General features: G+C 51.7%; 1 protein-coding gene across 1 annotated transcript in view; it reads right to left on the reverse strand.

Annotated features, from left to right (window-relative positions):
- The window catches only part of PPP1R1A (protein phosphatase 1 regulatory inhibitor subunit 1A), a 61,104-nt gene that overhangs the window by 7,467 nt on the left and 32,081 nt on the right, over nucleotides 1-21,556 (reverse strand). Inside the window, 4 exon segments of the mRNA XM_032781193.2 lie at nucleotides 4,613-4,819; nucleotides 6,988-7,051; nucleotides 8,259-8,296; nucleotides 19,812-19,872. Of these exon segments, the coding sequence (XP_032637084.2) occupies nucleotides 4,613-4,819; nucleotides 6,988-7,051; nucleotides 8,259-8,296; nucleotides 19,812-19,872 (370 nt within the window).

Raw genomic sequence — 21,556 nt, forward strand, 5'->3', positions numbered from 1 at the left:
CACCTCCCACAAGAGGCGGTAGCTCTGTTGGCAGGAGAAGCTCTCCCACCAACATAGAAGTGTCTACCCTGGCTCTTAGGTCGTTGTAACTTATGTTGGTCAGGGATGTGGATTATTCCAAAGTTATATTGAAGAAATTTGTAGTATAACCAAAGTGTGGTGATCTGTGGGTTTGTTGTATATAGTTGCCTGTAGGGTTCCATTGCTGAAGCAGAGCGTGATATCCAGGAAGTTGATACTGGTGTGGGAGTTTTCTAGAGAGAGATTAATGGATGGATGGTGGTGGTTGAAATTGTGGTGGAAATCTTTGAGTGAGTTTAGGTCACTTGTCCAGAGTATGAAAATATCATGGCTGTGTATCAGGTATATCATTGTTTTTGTGGTGTATTTAAAACTGCCTTCCCCAAACAAGGACACTCCATCAAAGAAGTAGATTACATCCTGGAATGGGCCACCCAGATACCCTAAAGAGCATATGGAAATAAAACTCCCTCCATCCACACGCCCCTAGCTGCAACCTCCCATCTCACACTAGAACCCGTATGGGACATCATTAAAAAATTACAGCCGATACTTGATGGGGAACATGTACTGAAAGAAATCTTTCCTGAAAGCCTTCTTCTGGCCTTCACACAAGACCAGGACGCACCAATTCAAAGTGGCACCAGACCTTGCGCGAACAACAGTTGCAAAACCTTAGACATATCTTCACTGCTATGATGATCAATACCCCCCACAACACACATTTCAAGATCCAGGGGTCTCAGGATATGCCTATCAGAACATGTGGGGCACCTCATCCAGTGCACTAAATGCCACAGTAATAATGATGCTGGTGTAACCAGACAATCACTACGCTCTCGAACAAACTCACACAGGGAAATGATGACAGAGCACATCGCCTCGGGGTGAGCACTTTGCACAAAATACCTGACCTCTCAGTCCTCATCCTCCAAGGAAACCTCCACAACCCCTTCAAAAGATGAACCTGGGAACTTAAATTCATAACTTTGCTGGCCACTAAATACCATGGACTGAAGAGAGAAGTTGGATTTATGGCTTATTACAACAATCTGTAACCCACTAACAACCCCCTCACCCAAGCTGCCTCCCCCTTGTCCTTCCCCCCATGACTTCCCCCTATGTCACTTTACCTTGACTAGTCCCTTGAAATATGTATTTACTTTCACTAAACAATCTGTTCCATCTTGTGTTTAGCTGTGACACATTGAGCACATTCCCAGCTCTGAAGAAGAGCTCTGTGCAGCTCAAAAGCTTCACTCTCACCAATAGAAGTTGGTGCAATAAAATCATTTACCTCACCCACCTTGTCTCTCTGTGTACAGCTTATGAATTCTGTTTGATTTTGGAAACTTTATGGGTATCTGTAACACGCTGCAGACTCCACTTTGAATGCTGGGTGTCCGTGGCGCCATTTGTCTTCATATGGAGCTAAAATGCACAGGAGCGGAGTGGAGAAATTCAAGTCCTGGCACAGGGCTAACATAGGAGGGTCGTTAAACTTTGCTAATTTTCTGTTCAAATGGAGCGCCTGTGAACAAGGAGATGGCTGCTGCCCAAGGTGCACCAGATGAGGCTGATTGGGAGGTCACATGACAAAGGAGGGTATGGGTTATAACAGAAAAGGTCTCTCATTGGCCATTTGAGACAAGAAGCAGAAGGAAGCTGGCTGCAGGAATAAGAGAAGACTTCATGCTCTGGAGGAGAAGCCATGTGCTGAAAGAGGTATTTATGCTCCTTAGAGAAGTCCAGAGAATGCTCCACAATGGTGAGGAAACTGAGGCAGGGAAATGCATCCAGATGTGTTGTTAATCTGTCTAGCTCTGGGTAATTTTTGTGCTATGTACAGTAAAGAAAAATTGGATTTAGACTCCTCTCCAAAGCCTGTGTGTCTGTTAGCTTCCCATCACAAATCCTTGAAGGATGTGGGACCCTGGGGACAATGAAATGACTAATGGACATGCCGCCATAAAGCAATGATGCCATGATGGGGTAGCCATGCTGTTGATGGAAGAGTATACAGGTAAGGATAGACAGAGAGAAAAAGAGCCCTGTGCAGATCTCAAAGTCTGTTGAAGATATTCGCTTTCAGCCCCATGTCAGGCAGGGAGTGGTCATCTCTCTGCAATACAGAAGGGGAAGCTGAGGCACAGAGCGGGGATGATATCTGCTCAAAGTCACACAGAGCCAAGGGTAGAACCCAGGCGTTCTGTCTCCCACTCCAGCAGCATCCCCTCTGCCCCAGAAACTGCAGGAGAGTCTGTGGTGTCTGTGCATCTGTCCTGCACTTAGCCAAAGCAGCACAAATCAGAAAGTGAGTGAGAACCTTGGCTGCATCAGTTGCTCTGGAGTCAGTGATGTGCGTGTCCTTTGCAGGCTGCTGGGAGGGGGACAGAATTTCATGGTAAATATTTGATGAGAGTTTTAGAGAAATTTGTTAAAAGGCTGCTCCAGTACGTCAGGCCAGGAAGAGATTAAATCATTTCCCTGGGCTGCATCATCGCTCCTTGGAGCATCCAGAGCCCCAGCTGCTCTCCCGTGCGCTCGCCAATAGCGCTGATCTGGGCAAGACACTCCTAAGCCTCTTGCCTTGTGAACTGGGTCCATCGCTCTGCCTGTTCAGCAGCTGGTGGCATCGATGGGTAGCTGCAGCTTTTCCCTGTGAACACTAGAGGCCAGTGTTCCCATGGCTGTTGCAGATGCTTTCTCTTCACCATGGGACCCAAGGCCTTTGCCTTTCATCTCGTTCCTACAGCCTCTCGAAGATGTGGCTTCACTTAGCCCACTGGGGCGGGGAAGCAGGACACACTGAAGGTGGCAGGAGGAGCATGGAAGTGGGGGGCACCAAGGAGAGAGGGGAGCATGGGGCGGGGGGGCAGAGAAAAGGGGGGTTGCCCCACATGGCACCAGTGTGGGGCACAAGGAGGTTGGGGCTTGTGGGTCAGAGCTAAGGTTATTACTGAGATATGTCATGTGAATTTCCACACCTAAAGTCCTGCTGTTAAGCGAAAGCTGTTGTCAGGATAACAGGCACTATGTTTCCACTCCCTCAGCTGCTCCTTTGCAGAGCTTTGAGGGCTCAGCCTGGCTGAATATTGTGTGCTTTGCATGTGGGCTTTATGAGGGTATTTATGGTAAATGCCTCCTTGCAATAAAGGATAGGAGATTTCCAATTCTAGGGGCAGAGGGGCAGGGATGGTCCCAGCTGAACTGACCTCATGGCCAGGGCTGAGGGGGTATCTTCTGGGGAGGTAAAACCCTCTCGTGCCACAGATCCCCTCCTGTACCCTGAGGCAGATAACCCTGCCCAGCTCCCCAGGGAGGGTAAATGCATAAAGAGGCACCTCAATACCATTGTGATGGTACCTGAAACAAAGAGGGACGTGCAGGCCCAGGGACACAAAGCAAAGCTCAATACCACATTTAATCACCCACGGGCCCAAACTTCCTGGGAGCTCGGAGCAGACATGGGATAGAGCAGCCAGGCTGGGCTCTTCCCCAAACTCCCCACAGCGGAGGCTGCCGCCTGCCCCAGAGTCTGGAAGAGCCTGGGTTGAGCTCGGAGGCCGGATGAGCTGCAGATTCTGCCTTGGGGCTCAGCTCCTGCTGACCTGCTTGTGGCAGCGACACTGACACCAGCGTGTGCGCAACAGGCTGCGTGTTACAGCTGCCTGGCTTTGGTGTGAGTGAGGCACAGGCATTAGGTGCCCGACAATGGAGAAGCGGGGGAACGGGCCTGGCACAGAGCAGGGCACACAAAGGGAGCAGGTGCCCAGGGATGGACTCTGTCCAACCGAGGACATCACTGGGGACACCCTAATATCCTTCCTGTGTGTCCATGTTATACTCACTCCCGTCTGGTCCAGCATGGTTGCCCTCCTGAGACTCCAGTCTGGTCTTGGCCTGGGCAATGGGGCAGGTCCCCCCAGGGCTGTGGCTGGGGTCTGTGTTACCGTGGTGGCAGCACCCGGGGCTGTGTGGCTCCTGGCTCCCCACGCTGGCACCCTCCTCCTCCGCCTGCTGCTTGCACAGGTGGTGCTCCACCATCATCTGGAGCTCTGCAGGAGAGAGAAAGGCCGGGGATGAGCAATGCATGAGGGCTTGGGGCTAAAGGGGGAACTCCTGGCCCACATGCGTAATCAGACATGTGGACACATGCCCAGTGTCTCTCCAATGGGGGGCACAGTACATCCAGCACTGGGTCACCCTAGGTCAGACCTGATCCTGATAGCCCCCAGGCCTGCCCCCAGTGCTAAGCCACCCTGGTTAGAGCCGGTGCTGATCTGTCTGGGCCTGTCTCCGGCACTGAGTCACTCTTTGCCCATTCCCAGTGCTGATCCTCTCTCCCCAGATGCCCGTCCCTGGCACTGAGTTGCCCCGGGTCAGACCTGGCGCAGATTCCCTGGTGGTGACTGGGTGTGAGCAGGGTGAGATGACAAGATAGTTTTAACTCCTATGTCCTGTATATCAGGAGAGTGGCAGTAGCTCCATGGTTCATGAGTCTAGGCCCCCATGCCCCTGAACATGTACAGNCCGAGGACATCACTGGGGACACCCTAATATCCTTCCTGTGTGTCCATGTTATACTCACTCCCGTCTGGTCCAGCATGGTTGCCCTCCTGAGACTCCAGTCTGGTCTTGGCCTGGGCAATGGGGCAGGTCCCCCCAGGGCTGTGGCTGGGGTCTGTGTTACCGTGGTGGCAGCACCCGGGGCTGTGTGGCTCCTGGCTCCCCACGCTGGCACCCTCCTCCTCCGCCTGCTGCTTGCACAGGTGGTGCTCCACCATCATCTGGAGCTCTGCAGGAGAGAGAAAGGCCGGGGATGAGCAATGCATGAGGGCTTGGGGCTAAAGGGGGAACTCCTGGCCCACATGCGTAATCAGACATGTGGACACATGCCCAGTGTCTCTCCAATGGGGGGCACAGTACATCCAGCACTGGGTCACCCTAGGTCAGACCTGATCCTGATAGCCCCCAGGCCTGCCCCCAGTGCTAAGCCACCCTGGTTAGAGCCGGTGCTGATCTGTCTGGGCCTGTCTCCGGCACTGAGTCACTCTTTGCCCATTCCCAGTGCTGATCCTCTCTCCCCAGATGCCCGTCCCTGGCACTGAGTTGCCCCGGGTCAGACCTGGCGCAGATTCCCTGGTGGTGACTGGGTGTGAGCAGGGTGAGATGACAAGATAGTTTTAACTCCTATGTCCTGTATATCAGGAGAGTGGCAGTAGCTCCATGGTTCATGAGTCTAGGCCCCCATGCCCCTGAACATGTACAAGGTCAGCCAGCACAGCCCAGTAGAGGGAGAGACTCAGCAGGGTGAGGCCAGTGCACAGCTAGGTTCTCAGTGGAGGGGAAGATGAGAGGGACAGGGCATGAGGTGGAGAGAGGGAATGAGCTGTGGAAAAGGTTCTTGTGCCAACAGTGGCTGGGCCCTGCCAAGGGACAGATAAGGCCGATCCCCAGTGATGGGAGGGCAGGCAGTAGAGAGAGATGACTGCTGAAAAGTGACTGAGCTTCTAACCCCAGGGCCCCAGGGGAGGGAGGGCAAAGCAGGGGGTGTTAGAAACAAAGACGACAGCCCAGTCCTGAGATGGACACGGAAGAGGGGCTGGGGTCCCCTGTTCTGGGAGGCAGCAGGGAGGACATTGGGGGCAACTGCAGCAGCCAAGGCGCTGAAGGAAGCAAAGTCTGTGACCAGGTGGGCAGGGGTGGAGATGGGGCCATGCAGATCCCCTGCTGCTCTGCTGGCTGCAATTGGTGAGGTGCTCACTGCAGATGGACTGGGAGGGACTGAGTCAGGGAAGGCTCCGGGCTCTGCAAGTCCCTTACTGACTTATCCTTTCTACAGCACCTTTCACCTGGATCCTCACAGGAATCCCTCCACCCCGCTCTGGCCCTCTGCACACTGAAATGCAGCCACCTTTGGGGTGGAGCACAGCAGCTGTTCAACAGCCCCACTGCAATGAGACACAACCATGTAGGAAGGAGGTGAAGAACAAAAGCCAGAGGATGGATTTATTGTAGCCGTGTTTGAGGTGAAACACCAGAGCTTCACCCCCTGAGAACAACACCAGGGTACCTGCACCCCCCACCAACACAAGTTCAGAGAGCAGAGCGCCCCCTATGGCATCACCAACCTGATTTCTTCTGCAGCACCTGAGCTCCCCTTGGGCACCCATCTGAGATCAAGTTATGCCTAGTACTGTTTAGCTTGCAAGCTCAGAGCACATACTTAGCTCACTGCCTTCTTTTCCTATACTGCTAGCATCACAATTATTCATTTAAAAATAACTCCACAGACATGTTAGCTGCTGCATCATCAACCGTGGAGTGGAACTGGGACACACCGTCAAGCCACATGACTACTCAGTTTAGCAACCCAGTGTGCTTAATAAGTGTTCAAAATGGATCCAAGCCCAGCTCACAGCTCCACACACCTCAAGCTGGAGGGGGTGGGCGATGCCCCAGATACCCACACCCACAGCCGCTTCCCAGACCTTCAAGTGACCCCGTCTTTAGAATGGGGGAAGACACACTGGCCTGTGAGCACAATAGCAGCCTGCAGTGAAATGAGCAGGACTCCCCTGCATTATATAACAGCAACTGCTCGCTGGCTGGTAAGTGTCAGGAGGGGAACGGGGCTGTTCCTTCCCTGTGTGCAGAATGAACACAAGCAAGCGCCTATCCTGTGCTCCCCCAGTTCAGAGGGTCTCTCCAAAGGCCCCTACTGCCAGATGTTGGCAGGCATGAACACGGGACAAGACTAGGGGAGGACAAAGGGGGCAGTTGGCAGGGAAATGGAGCAAGGCTCAGAGGGAGAGGGAGGGAATGTGAGATGGAAGACGGAGTGGATGAAGGAAGCATGAGAGGACAGAAGCATTTCACAGAAAGAACCAGGCATGAGATGTGCTTGCTGCATGTCCTCGTGCCTCCTAACAGCAGCGTGAAGCGGAGGTAGTGCCACGGTACCTTTCATGGTGGGGGTCGTGCGGGGGACCTTCTTCCTTTGTCTGGGTGACATGGACAGACCCGGCTGCAAAGAGAGGGGAGGCCAGGTCACAACAGGATACTGCACAGCACTAGAGCAACCAGAGCCAGAGGCGCCAGCGTCTGCGTTGGTAGTTCGCTGGGAAGTGAGGCTGGCATCCAGCAGGCACAGAACAGGGCACACTGCCCCCTCTGCTCCCCACAACACAAGTCCCAGGGTGCTTTTGGACAGGATGGAAAAACACCTGCTGGGACCTGCCCACATTCTCATGTTCAGCATGGGAGGGTGACACAGGGAGAGGGGTGTGCGGGCAGTAAGGTCTCACCACCCGGATCCCAATGGAGCAATGACCAGCTGGCAGCCCTGCTATAGCTAAGGGGCCCCAGACATCAGCTGATTGTAATGAATCAAGTGCAGCGCTGGTATCCTGTACATTCCCGTCCTCCAGCCCCAAGTGCATCCCCAGACATCTCACAAACTGCTGGACACAGAGGTGCACATGCACTCTCACTCCCCTCCCCTCTTTGGAAGAGCTTTGGTGAGGGAGCCTGTGGAGTGGCTAGGAGGGCTGGGGGCTGCCTGCAGATGCGACTGGGGGCTGATGAGGGCACCTCCTGGGTGTGGCTCATTTCACTGTCGCAGCTGGGACACAGTGGGGACTGGTTACAGATTTCATATAAATCCTTCCTGGAGATCAGAGAGAACCGAGATTCCTTCCCGACACCCATGCATGCAGTCTGTCTGCTTCCATGGCCCTCACCCATTCACAGCCCCCACCCTGGATATAGTCCACCGCCCACCCCTGCAAATGCCCACTCCCCCACAGCTAGGCACGTGAACATTCACACACCACACACAGACTCCCACACTTCCTTTACGCCTGCCCCTGCCCCCACACACAGTCTCTCCTGACTATTAGCTCAGGTCTGGAGTCGCCCGGGGGAGCTGGGTCCTGGGAGTAGCCCAATGGCCTCTCCTTGTCTGCGCTCCCTACACCACTGTTCTCCAAGAATGGCAGGCTTTTGGCTCACTGGGGCCAGGGATCAGGCTAGGCTGAGCCAACTGACAGAACCGCTCTGCCCCGCTGCTCTGGGCTGACCAAGAACATGAGACTTGGGCATGTTCCTGCTAGGAAATGCAAGGCATGCAGGAGTCCTACCATGCTGGGCTCCCCTGACGGGTGCCCGTGTGGAGGCCTGCCAGCCCCTTCCAAACCACCAGAGGAGGGTGCGTGAGACAAGGAGGCACCTACCTTCAGCAATGGGTTAGGGAGCCGGTCCTCATCGATTTCTGTGTGCCGGAGGAGATGTGGAAATGGGCAAAAAAGGAAGGGGGGTGGTGGGAGAAAAGGAGCAACAGGTTAATAGAGAGAAGACTCCAGGAGCTGATCACACCCATGTGGATGCTCAGGGGTAGATCCAGCCCTGGTAGGGTGACCAGATGTCCCAATTTTAGAGGGACAGTCCTGATTTTTGAGTCTTTTTCTTATACAGGCTCCTATTACCCCCCACCCACATCCTGATTTTTCACATTTGCTACCTGGGGATCATCAGCAGCTGCTTTATAACACACTGCATTCAAACCATTAACCCTCTCTCTCCCTGCTGACTATACAAATTATAGAATATTAGGGTTGGAAGGGACCTCAGGAGATCATCTAGTCCAACCCCCTGCTTGAAGCAGGACCAATTCTCAGATTTTAACCCAGTTCCCTAAATGCCTCCCTCAAGGACTGAACTTACAACTCTGGGTTTAGCAGGCCAATGCTCAAACCACTGAGCTATCGCTCCTCCATATGAAATCCTTTGTATTTCCATAGTGTTCCCAGCTGGGGATCTCAAAACACTACAGAAATATGGATTAACTTCATCACAGCATCCCAGTGAGAGAGGGGAAAGATCCACGAGGGCTTCACCACAGAGGTCAACAAGTAGGGGGAAATAGCTGAGCTATTTGTCAGATACTCTTCCTGCCCCATCAAGCAGCCAGAAGGCTGGGCCCCTTAACTGACCAACGCTCCCATGTGTGTCATACTCACCCTGCAAAGTGGGATGCAAAACACCACCCATTCACTATCGGGCAAAGCATTTGTGCCCACTTAGAATCCATAAGAATTGTAGAAGATATAGGTTAGCAAGAGACCTCAGGAGGTCAATCTAGTTCCAACCCCCTGCTCACAGCAGACACACCCCAACTAATATCCCAGCCAGGTTTTGTCAAAGCAGGCCTTAAAAAACTCTAAGAAATGGAGATTCACCACCTCCCTGGGTAACCCCTTCAGTGCTTCACCACCCTCCTAGTGAAACAGTTTTTCTTAATATCCAACCTAGAACCTCCCCCACTAACTTGAGATCATTGCTCCTTGTTCTTCAGCATGCACCATTGAGAACTGGCTGGGCCAGCAGCGGTCATTGTTCCTGGCCAGGAGTCTTACAATTTTATCACTGGTGAATGCACTGCTCAGTCCCAGGGAGCAGCTGGTCCTAGTCAACGCCAGACAATCGGAGTCTCTGTGCCAGGGCACCAACAAAGTCCAATGCTAGAGTGGGACACACAGCACAGAACAGGGAACCAGGGCTGCACCTATAGACTCACCCTGGAGCTCCACAATGAGGCAGCGCCAGTAATGTCTGAATCGATTTGCAGCAAGCATGCATGAGATCAGGAAATCAGGATCAAGACCTCAGTCTATTTCGTGTTCTTTTGTCCCCGTTTTTCCCTGGTGAGGTGGGCTTTGTCAGAGCCTGTAGAGCTGAGTCCTTGCTGGGGAGCCTGGGTGAGTGGCCTCCTCTCCTCCCAGGCACAGGGACAAGGTGGAGACAGCATGAGCCTCCCAGAGCATGTGTGTGTGTGTGTGGGCTCTAATTGTACAGAGTGCCTATGGAATGGGTGTCTTTGTGGGTGATGGTCTGTGTGGGGTGTGTAAAGTGTGTGTGGGGAAAGCATGTATCTGCACAGCACGGGAGGGTGCATATGTGTGAGATTCCATGGGCTCTCTGCCTGTGTCTCTCCATCTCCCGCCAGGACCGAGCTGGGATGCTGTCACCATGACAATTTCTGATCCAACAGACTAAAAAAATCCCCCAGTTTTAAAACACTTTCCCACTCAGCATTGGGTACCCGACCCGTAGCATCTCAGTTGCCTGGGAAACAAAAGAGGTTGTTGCCATGGTAACCAGAATTTCACTGAGAGGCTGCAGGAGCTTGTGGCCCTCAGGAGGGTCCTCAAAGGATCCAGGGTCAGCAGGTCGGTGGGTATCATAGGCCAGGAGAGGCTAAATTTTCCCTAATCTAGACTGCGGCCCTGCCCACGCTTCCCCCTCACCCTGCTCCGAAGCTGGCAGAGGCTCAGCTCCAGCTCCAGCCCCAGCCTGGAGCTAGGGGTTTGGCTGGCAGCTGGGGGCTGGCACAGGCTGGGGGGACTTGGGCCAGCCCCGGGGTCAGGCTGGCCAGAGCGACTGGAGCAGGCAGGCTGGGAGAGGGGGAGGGGCTCTGGCCACAAGGTGAGTGTGTGAGAGGGGAGCTCAGTGGGTTCGGCCTCCATTGGAAGAGATGGCAGACTAGCCTCCCCGAAGGAGGTAGAGGGTTCACCTGCCACCTATGAATAGAGCTCTAGGTCCTCTCCCCTTCCCAGACCTCAGTGGTCCCTCATTCCTCCCCTCACGCTGCTTTGAAGCGCTGGGAGAAAGAAAGAAAGAAAGAAAGAAAGAAAGAACATTATGTTGGCAGCTGGACAGAGGCGGCTGCTGGTCGGGAGCCCAGCTCTGAAGGCAGAGCCACCTTCAGAAGCAGTGCAGAAGTAAGGATGCCATGGTATGGTATTGCCACCCTTACTTCTGTACTGCTGCTGGTGGGGCACTGTCTTCAGAGCTGGGCACCCAGCTGACAGCTGCCGCTCTCCAGCCACCCAGCTCGGAAGGCAATGCATAAATAAGGGTGGCAATACCACAATGCCCCTAAAATAACCTTGCAACCCCCCTGCAACTCCCGTTTGGGTCAGTACCCCCAATTTGAGAAACGCTGGTCTCCCCTGTGAAATCTGTATAGTATAGGGTAAAAGCACACAAAAGACCAGATTTCACCAGGGGAGACCAGATTTCACAGTCTGTGATGCATTTTTCATGGCTGTAAATTGGTAGGGCACTATTTATACATTGCTGTAGTAGCTTCCCAGGTAACAAGTCAGACTGACTGGTCTGTAGTTCCCCGGCTCCTCCTTCCCCCCTTTTTAAAGATGAGCACTAGGTTAGCACTTCTCCAGTCATCCGGGCCCTCTCCTGTCATCCATGAGTTTGTAAATACTATAGCCAGTGGCTTCAGCTAATTCCTTAAGTAACCTGGGCTGAATCACATCTGGCCCCACTGATCTGAATTCATTCAAACTGGTCAGAAGACCTCTGATGTCTTCTTTCCTTATCCCGATTTGCACCCCTTCCTCTTTATTGTCCATGGTAACTTCGCTAGTTGTCTGGTCGCATGTTACCTGGGCACCTGCCCAGAAGACCATGTGAAATCATCCACAATGAATTGTTGTTTGGAGCAGTGCCGGGGATTCTGGGATTAACATGACTGAGTGCAGCATGGGATGTAATAGCAATTCCATTGCTGTAACAGAATCCTAAACTCTATTAAACTGTTCAGCCACTAGGCAGTGCTGTGTGCAACCTAACTTATTTAACCTAACCTCAGCCGTACATCGCCAAGCAATGAACAGACTAATAGTCCACACATCTGAGTATCTTGCTCAGAAGGAAGCTCTGTGACCAAACTCTGTCTGGTACAGGAGCATGACATGGCATCAGAAATAAACTAAGAACAGAAACAGATGGGAAACAGCAATAAAAGTTGGAAACAGAAGGAACAAAGCATCAAAGGTTGCAGGACCTCATCAAAGTACCACTCTTCGATGCCCCAGAGCACTGCAGCTTTGACAAACCTTCAGAATGAACAGACTGAACACAAGGTTCTGCAAGATTTTGCATTGCTACCAAGTTCCACAGTGAAACTGATGATATTCAGGTATTTTCTTTGTTTATGCTTTTGGGCAGCCGGAAAATCCTTTGACTTTACTGAAGACAGTTATAAAGATGACTATGAAAGGGTTCTGGCTATGTCTGATGCATATTTTATATCTCGGAGAAATGTGGTTTATGAAAGAGCATGTTTTCATCTGAGAAATGCTGAATGTTTTATAAGAGCTCTCTCTTTCAAAAGAGACCGAGTTAACACATAAAAATCTTTCATAGAAGCTACAGTTGAAGACAGACTTAACCCACATTAGCCACAATTCAATAGAGAGGCTGGAATAAGCTGTATAGACAGCCAACAAAATCCTACAGCAGGAAGATTCATTCCTTGCTCTTCTAAGTTACAGATCAACATCAATAGTGGCTGCTGGATATAGTCCATCACAAATCCTGATGGGAAGACAGCTCAGAACTATTGTTCCAACTTTGGAACAGAAACTATCTCAAAAGTGGCCAGACATGAAGACAGTAGCCAAATCAGAAAAAAAGGAAAAAAATACCAAAAACCACTTTTACAACAGATGTCACTCCAAGAACAAGTGGGTCTAGAACCCGGTGACTGTGTTTGTGTCAAACTGGATAAAGAAAAAGGATGGATAGCTCCAGCTATTGTAAAGAAAAAGAATTTATCACCCAGATTATATGTGATCGAGACCAACTGTGGATAGTTCAACAGAAACTATTGTCATCTACAGTTTGTTCCTCAGCAAGATCAACAGAGCAAACTCTACAGATGGTGGATGCAGAAGTAGCCACAAGGATTCCAAACTGAACATAGCCAGTCATTGCAATTAATGGACGGCCAGATGAGCAAGCTGTTATGTGTTTGGGTTGCGTAATTAGAAAATCACTATGATTCAGAGGCACTTAACAGACTGATACGTGCTGAGCTTCAAAGATAGCATGATAGTGTAACATTTTGTAAATGGCAAGAATGTAGAACTTAAAGGGGGGACGTAATAGAATGCTAAACTGTATTATATAGTTCAGCTACTAGGTGGCATTGTGTGAAACATATCTTAGTTAAGTTAACCTCCTTCATACCTGGCAAAGTATTAAAGGATCTTGCAGTGCTCACATCTGGTGTGTACCTTGCTCAGCAGGAAGCTCTGTGACCAACCCGTGTCTCTCCAGGAGCATGACAAGTGCCACACGTGTGCCTGCTGAGTGTGGAGGCACTGGCTTGTGCTAATAAGGTCAAGATAATGACAGTGAGATAAAGTACAATCGATGTAATTCTCTCGTAAAGACAGGGCTTAGCCAGCCGCTGTGAAGAACACAATTCCCCCAGCAGCAGCTAACCTGAACAAAACGGACGAGCATACCCTCCATCAAAAGAAGCCTCCATGATCCTATCATGCAGCGCAGGTGAAGTGGAAAAAATAATTTCCTATTAATGTATTGTTATTATTTGTTATTTAGATGTGGTCATGCCTAGAGGCCCTGATCTTGGATGCTATATGCAGGTCACATTAGTATAGGATGAGACACGACCAACAGACAAGGGTGCTTGAGTGATCACTATAAGAAGCTGTCACCTAAGATGGTCCCAGGCTCCATCCACAAACAACCACTAAACGCTACTCCCTTGACATGCCAAAGGAAGACTCAGTGCACAGAGCTTCATAACAGGATGGTCCTGCTCCTTTTAAATATAATTAGTAGGCTTCAGAGTCATCACACATTGAGATGAATGGGGGCAGTTCACTCCTCCTACAGCCACTGCTCTAGTCTGTGCACACTCAAGTGAATTTCACTGCATTTGTTATACTCGCTGATAACTGACTGCACTGGTGCTGTGCTCGGGTTGCATCAGCTGAGGATCTGGCCCTTACTATATTTTTAATGAAAACTGAGATTCTGGAGAACAAGGAGGCAATGGTCACAGAAAGACACTGGCACAATGGCAGCTCACACAGCCCAATGCAAGAGTCCTGTAGATGCTCCTCCCTCTCTCTACAGTTGTGTGGCAGGCTGCAAGGATGCCTGAGCCCTACAGAACCCATGAGTTGGATCATGGAGGGCAGCCAGGGCCTGGTGCGGCTCTGGCTATGCTAAACCTCCCATCGTTAACATTTCATTCCTGCTGTCACTTTCCATTTCTCTGAGAGGGAGATTTCACCCTGGCTGACAGAGCGTCTGCCAGCTCCTTTCATGGTAAGAGACAGAGCGTGGAGCCTTCTCCCTGCGATCTGGCTGCAGGGAGAATACCTGCATTGTGTGCATCAGAGGGTACCATGGCTGAAAAGGGGTTAGCAGGAAAGACAGACCAATTACAGCATAAATAAGCTTGGTCCACCTGCCAGCTCCTCTCAGCTCCATGCATTCAATTAGTTTTTCTTTGCAGAGACTTAATCAGTGCAGCTCTAGGAACCTCACAGGCTCTGGCATTTATAATGGGCCGAACCAAACCCCCAGATCCAAATGCCATGGGACTTTGGGATGTTTAAAACCTGGATCCAAATCAATGGCTCCAGCTGGAGTGAGGGACTTGACATTTGAAAATCTGCTAGCCGCTGGTCCCCAGCTGCTTTCCCTCCATCTGAAGGAGGCTCTGCTCAGCCCCTCAGAGAGTGAGGGAGTGGAGCAGCTGTAGCATTGCGAGCTCATTCATATTTGATCGCCCAGGATTGTTTTTAAAAGACTGCAGCTCTCTGGGTCTCAGTAGCATGTCACAGCTCATTTGTCAGTGGAGTGGAGGGAGCTGGGGCCTTAGCTGGAAAAGCAGCTAAATCTGCCAGCAGTGCTTCTCCCAGAAACAGGCCAGGCCTTTCCTGGCCCCTAAAGGCATGGAGCAAAGCATAGCATTGCATCAGGGGGGATTGCAACCCAAACCCAAGCAACAGCTGCCATTTTAATGGAACATGTGAGTGTGAGAGTGACACTGGCTGTTCTGCCTAGGGTGACCAGACAGCAAGTGTGAAAAATTGGGATTGAGGTGGAGCAGGGCCGGCTCCAGGCACCCAGCCGACCAATCACGTGCTTGGGGTGGCACCTTGGGGTGGGGCGGCGCTCGGGTTGTTTTTTTTCTTTGGTTCGGCCGGGCGGCACTGGAGGGTTTTTTTGGGTTTGTTTGTTTTTGGTTCGGCTGGGCAGCACTCGGGCAGGCGGTGGGGAGCTTCGGCGGCGGGGAGCTTGGGGAGGCGGGGACTTGGACGGTGCGGCACAGCGCTTATGGGGGCAGGGGCTTGGGTGGCGCGATGCATGGGAGGTCAGGGGTGTGGGCGGCTTCAACGGCGTGGACTTTGGGGGGATGGGGGTTTGGGCAGCGCAGCGCTAAGGAGTGTGGGGGGGCTTCGGTGGTGCGGCACTCGGGGAGGCGAGGACTTGGGCAGTGCTGCATGGCGCTTGGGGAGGTGGGGACTTGGGCGTTGTGGTGCGGAACTCAGAGGGGCAGGGGCTTAGGTGGCATGGCGCGCAGGGGGGTGGAGGGTGCGGGGGGCTTCAACAGCATGTCATTTGGGGGAGCGGGCTTGGGCGGCGTGGTGCTCGTGGGGGGGCATGTTAGGGCAGGGCGTCGCTCTTTTTTTTTTTGCTCAGGGCAGCAAAAATGTTAGAGCCGGCCCTGGGGTGGGAGGTAATAGGAGCCTATGTAAGAAAAAGACCCAAAAATCGGGACTGTCCCTATAAAATCGGGACATCTGGTCATCCTAGTTCCGCCATAGTGATTCCTTCCCCAGAGCTGGGCACAAAAAGCAAGCCAAAGGGAGTCATACTAGCTTGGCCTACAACAGAAAACACTCTCACCTGAACCAACTAACATGAAGGGAGACCCACTAATGGTCTGCACATATCAGAAGGGAGGAAGCTATCCAGCAGGAACAGGGCCCGGTGCAACAATTTAGGTGACCTAGGCGGTTGCCTAGGGTGCTGGCATTCGAGTGGGTGCCATTTTCTTTGGCAACGACTGTGGCGGCTGGATCTTCAGCCACCCCAATCGCTGCTGGCATTTAGGCAGAGGAAGTGGGGCAGGAGAGCACAGGGAGGGCCGCCTGCAATAAGTAATGGGGGGGGGGCATGCAGAGGAACTCCCCACCCCAGCTCACTCCTGCCCCGCCTCCTCCCCGAGCATGCCGTGGCCGCTTCACTTCTCCTGCTTCCCAGGCTTGCGGCGCCTAAGCTGATTGGCACCGCAAGCTTGGGAGGCAGGAGAAGTGAAGCAGCCACCGCGTGCTCGGGGTGCTTGTGCTTGTGCGCGGAGCAGGGGTGAGCTGGGGTGGGGGGGTTGCCTCAGGGCGGGCGGGAGGAGGGCACAAGGTGGAAATTTCACCAAGGGCGCGAAACATCCTTGCACCAGCCCTGAGCAGGGACAAGCCCAGGGAGGTGAGGAGGGGTGAGCGCTAGGAACGGTGGCACCAAGTTCTGAAAGGAAAATCTATTAGAGACGATTGGAAAATGGGATTGTTTTTTGAAGAAAATTTCAACTTTTTTGGTGGGAAACAAAATATTTCCATTTGGAAATGCCTCATGGGATCTGTAGTCTGAGTGCCCATTCCCCTTTATAGGCCAGGCTCTGGTCTGACAACATCTTCCAGCTGGTGATGGGAGGCAGTTGCATCACAAAGTCCTTATGTATCTTGGGAGACGTAGTCCAGGCCGGCTCATAGAGGAGAATGAGGAGATAAGAACTCCCATGAGGCCTGCAGCAGGCTCTCTGCACTGAAATATTTCTGTTTTCAGGTGTTTGGTTATTTAACAAAAAATGTGTTTTTCCTCAGAAAGCAGGCTCTTTGGTCTGCTATTATTTAGTCAAAAACCCAATTTTCCATCAAAAATAATTTGATGGAATTGACCAGCCTGAAAATGTATGGCAGGCATCCAGAAAACACTGTAACAATGTGATCTATATAGAGCTGGATGAAATACTGATTTTTTCATTCACTGGCTGAACCAAAAAATCCGAATTTCTGTTTGGTTTGCGCTGATCCAAAACAGAAAATTTTCAGGTTTTTTGTTTTGTTTTCAGGTGATTTTTCCTCTTTCGTTTTGGTTTTTAAGTTACTCTAGCTACACTCTGAAATAGAATATCGTTTCGAAAGTAGAAGTCAAAATGTTTCATTTTGAAAGTGTAAAAAGTTTCAATTTTTAAAAAAAACACCTTTTTTTAACGGCAGAAATGATTTGCCAAATTCAGCCTGAATTCATGAAAAGCTTCAGTCAACCTAAAACTGATTTTTTTGTTGAATAAACTATTGAAGGGGTGGCCAAACCGTGGCTCGCGAGCCACATATGGCTCTTTTACCATTGAAGTGCGGCTCACAGAGTCCCTCCCTCACATCTCCCATTCTCCACCTACTAGCCTGGGAGAAGGGGGAGCTTGGGACCTCTGCCTTGCAGCAGGGTGGTGTGGTAAGGGTTTCTACCCAGCAGGGAGTGGGGGTCTCCGGGCTTCTGTGCAGCGGGAGGGGGGTCTTGGGGCTTTAACCCTGTAGGGTGCACCTGCCAGGGCTAGTGGCTTCAACAGGAGCGGGGCTGAAGCCCCAGCCTCTGGCTCCAGAAGGTGTGCCCCGGCTCTCAAACTTCTGAAGATTGTAGTATGTGGCTCGAAAGGCCAGGAAGTCTGGCCACCCCTGAACTAAACTATTGTCTGAAAAAGTTCACCCAGCTCTAGTTCTGTGTTGTTAGTGGGAGTCACCAGGTGGTGCTATTATACATAGTCTTACACATTCTTTTCCCAGCGAGTGAGCAGCAACCAGCCTTCGAAGAAATGCTCTGTTGTTGTTAGCTTTGCAATATGGTTTCTTTGGGGGAGCTGTTGCAAACAGCTGAGAGTTTGCTTCTTGTCCCACTCTCTCTAGCTAGCACCGATTCAGGGGCAGGGTTACTCCATGGGCACCAGGCATTTAATAAATGTATCTTTCCAGAAAGCAGCTTGGAGTGTTGCTAATGAGCCTTTTGGTCATAGGTTTGAATCCCAGTGTAGCTGGGCTCAGAACTAGCAATTCAGTCCTGCCAAAACACTCCAGAGCAGCATTTCAGTACTTCTGACCAGCTCCCTGCTCCAGGACTGTACTGGTTATTGAGCTGCCATTATTCCTCTGGAGTGGGGAGCTGGTGCTGGGGGCTCAGGCACTCCTTTTTTGGGACTCAAGTACTGTCTGAAACTTGTTCCCCTCAAATTAGGTGGTCCTGACATGACATGAGTTTGGCGAATCTCTATTCCAGCTTATACTCTACATGTACCACCCTGCTGCATGTGAGATGGTGAACTGCTGGGGGCAGGGACTGTCTGTGCAGTGCCCTGCGTGACCGGGCCCTGTTCTCAGTTGAGACCTCTAACAAAAGCTCCAGCAGGAGGGGCCAAACCTGCCTTACTTGTGATGACTGGTAGAGTTGACTACATTGTAAACCACAGGGGGACAGTCCGTGATTTTTCAGACAGGCTCATGAGCTGTAAACTTCTAGGGTTGTCGATACAGCCACCGTGACCATCTGAACACATGCAGGTTGCAAAATGCCTTAACACAAGCCCCTTCCAAATCAGTGGCCTGATATCAAAGGTGCTGATCATCTCCCTATCCCCCTCGAATCAACAAGAACTGGGAAATCAGAAGCAAGAACAACGAGGCCATGTATTTCAGAGCCTCAATACGGGATTCAGGGCCAGACTGTGGGGTCCACATTGGAAATCGCCGTCGGTGGCCTCTGCAGTGCAGTCTGAGTCCTGCTGCTTTATTACCCATTCGCATGGCTCATGCCAACCTTGGCTAACTCGCTCCCCCATGTCTGGTGCACACAGTCATCCCATGCCCAGAGGAAACACCACCCCCTGCCTGATAGGCCCTAGACGCAGCCTGCAAGGGCCGGGTGTGCAGCTGGGAGGGAGGCACAGCAAAAGACAGACCATAAGAGGGAGGGAGAGAGCTAGAGAGAGAAGAAGGGAGAGGGAGAGGCAGAAGGAGAGGAGGGAAGCAGGAGAGATTCAAGGAGGGGGAGTGAAGCACAGTAGACAGCCACATCCCTGTCCCCCAACCCAGAGGTTGGGAGCCCCATGGCTGCTGTCAGAGTCTACACGTCACATTGTAGGTCAGATGCAGCCCTTGCAAGCAGAGGGCAGGCGGCTGCCTTAACGTCTCCCTAGACAGAGAAACAGACAGATCCCAGGGACATGTAGTTCAGCCAGGCAGCTGCTGCCTGGCACGGGGAGATGCTACCAAAGGGCTCCTGGGATGGGACAGTGCAGGCCAGGGCTCTCGGATGCCAGAGGCAGCTGTTTCCAAAGGAGAGGGAAGATTGACAGGGTGAGGCAGGGGGCTGAGCCCCCAGGGACTCTATGACTGCTCCTGCCCTGGGAGCAGAACAGGAAGTGCAGCCTGGATTGGAGCAAGGTGGTGCTGGTGGCGGTGGGGAAGCAGCCAGAAGAGAAGATGAGGGCGAAATCCCGCTCTGATGAGGGAACAAGTCCCCCCTCTCTCCCCCCCAAGTCTGGGGGTATGCACTGTGGGGCAGTACTAGAGCAGTGGTGCCTACAAATTCACCACTGGCGCGTGGCCAAAACCAGGACTACTCTTCCGGATGTGGGGACCTTACAACCACGATCCCTTGCCCATGCCCACTGGCTGGCCAGGGGCTGGGGCCCTCGTTAATGGGGAGCAGGTTTTGGAGCCGGTAGGGGAGGGAGTGGGGTTGGTGTGCCTGGAGAGGCCCCTGGCATACGGGCCTGGGCTCTGCAAGTTCCACCCAGACCCAGGGCTGGGCCTGAGAAAGGAAACCAGTTTCCCAGGGTCTCTGGAAGAGAGACCGATTCCTGCAAATCATCCGCTGGCTACAACTCTCACCTGGGGACGACTGGTCGCTGCTCAGAACCAGGGTGGCTGGAGTTGGCCGGCGCCTCCGGATCTAAACAGAGAGAGGGGACAAAGATAATCTCTAAACATCCGCTGTGCAACAGGAGACAGAGCAATACAATATGGCAGCACCCCAGAGACAGAGCCAACATGCAGGGCCAACCTGCCACTGCCGGGTGCAGCAAGCCGTTTGAAACTGGCTGCTGCATGGTTTCATCCATCAGCGGCACTGCTGTTCAGCCTGGTGCTCTGTCTGTAGGTACATACTACATCCTGGCCAGGGCTGGCTCCAGGCACCAGCCCAGCAATCAGCTGCTTGGGGCGGCCAACGGTGAGGGGCGGCATGTCCTGGTCTCCTGCGGCAATTTGGCGGCGGGTCCCTCACTCCCTCTCGGAGCGAAGGACCCGCTGCCGAATTGACGCTGAATACTGAAGGGGCGGCGGTAGAGCTGCAGATCTCGATCGTGGCTTTTTTTTTCTTCTTCTTCTTTCTGCTGCTTGGGGCGGCAAAAACCCTGGAGCCAAGCCTGACCCTGGCCATCTGTCTCTTGCACAGCAGCTGCAGATGGACTGATATTTAGTACACCATTAATTAGAAATAGCTCAAGCCCCAAAATCTGCATCTGGGGAAGGATTTCATACAACCACAAAGTTGCAAGGAGGTGAGAATTCACTCTGGGATTCTGGTTCTATATCACTCCCAGTTGAGGATTCCAAAGCACCTGGCAAATATAAATGACTCCTCCCCTGGGCGGGTAGAGAAAGAATGTTGTCACCACTTTATAGATGGGGAAACTGAGGCACAAGAGAGGCCCAAGGTTGTGCATAAAATTGATGGCAAACATGAGTATAGAATCCAGGTCTCCTGTCTTGAACCACAAGTCCAGTCTCACTCCTCTGTTAGTGTATCCAACATGGCAACATGCAGCAATATTGACTAGAACTGTCAAAAATTTCCCATAAATATTTTTTGATAAATGTTTTTTTGACCAAATGGAATTTTTCAAAAAATAATTTCCATTTCCATCCAAAATTGGGTTTTTGTCAAAAATGCAAAACCCCAAAAGCTGAAATATTTTAGTTTAAATCCACTTTTTTTTTTTCAGTTTTTCACCAGAAACAAAACTGTTTTTCAAAGGAAAATTGCAGCAGAACAGCTAAACTTTTCACAGAGGAGAAATGATTGCCCAACCAGCTCCACTATTCCCATATGTAACATGGGGCTTGTCTATGCTTACAGAGCTGGAGGACTTACTGAAGAAACTATCTACACCCACAGGAGAGCTTCTCCCATCAGTGTAGGTACTCCACCTCCCTGAGAGGCGTTGCTATGTCGACAGGAGAAGCCCTCCCATTGACAGTGCTGTCTACTGCCAGGAGTTAGGTCAGTGTAACTGCATCACTCAGGGGTCCTGAGTGACATAGTGATACCAACATACGTTTGTAGTGTAGACCAGGGCACAGACAATGAAGAACACCGTCTCTTTAAGAAAAGGCTGAAAAAGTGACAAGGGAGCCATATATAGTTTATAACTGATACAATCATTGCATCATCAGCCCAGAGCAGCAAGCTTGCAGATTCACTGGATTACAGAAATAATCAGGTAGTGGCACCCAGTGGATAGTACTGCACCTGGCCTGCTTAGTGACCTTTGGAAAGTCAACTTCCTTGCTCTGTGCCTCAGGGAGGGAGAGGAATTATTTAAGCTTAGTACCAATGTGGACACAAGAACAAA

The sequence above is a fragment of the Chelonoidis abingdonii genome, chromosome 26 (assembly GCF_003597395.2).
Source record: "Chelonoidis abingdonii isolate Lonesome George chromosome 26, CheloAbing_2.0, whole genome shotgun sequence".
Classification (NCBI taxonomy): Eukaryota; Metazoa; Chordata; order Testudines; family Testudinidae; genus Chelonoidis; species Chelonoidis abingdonii.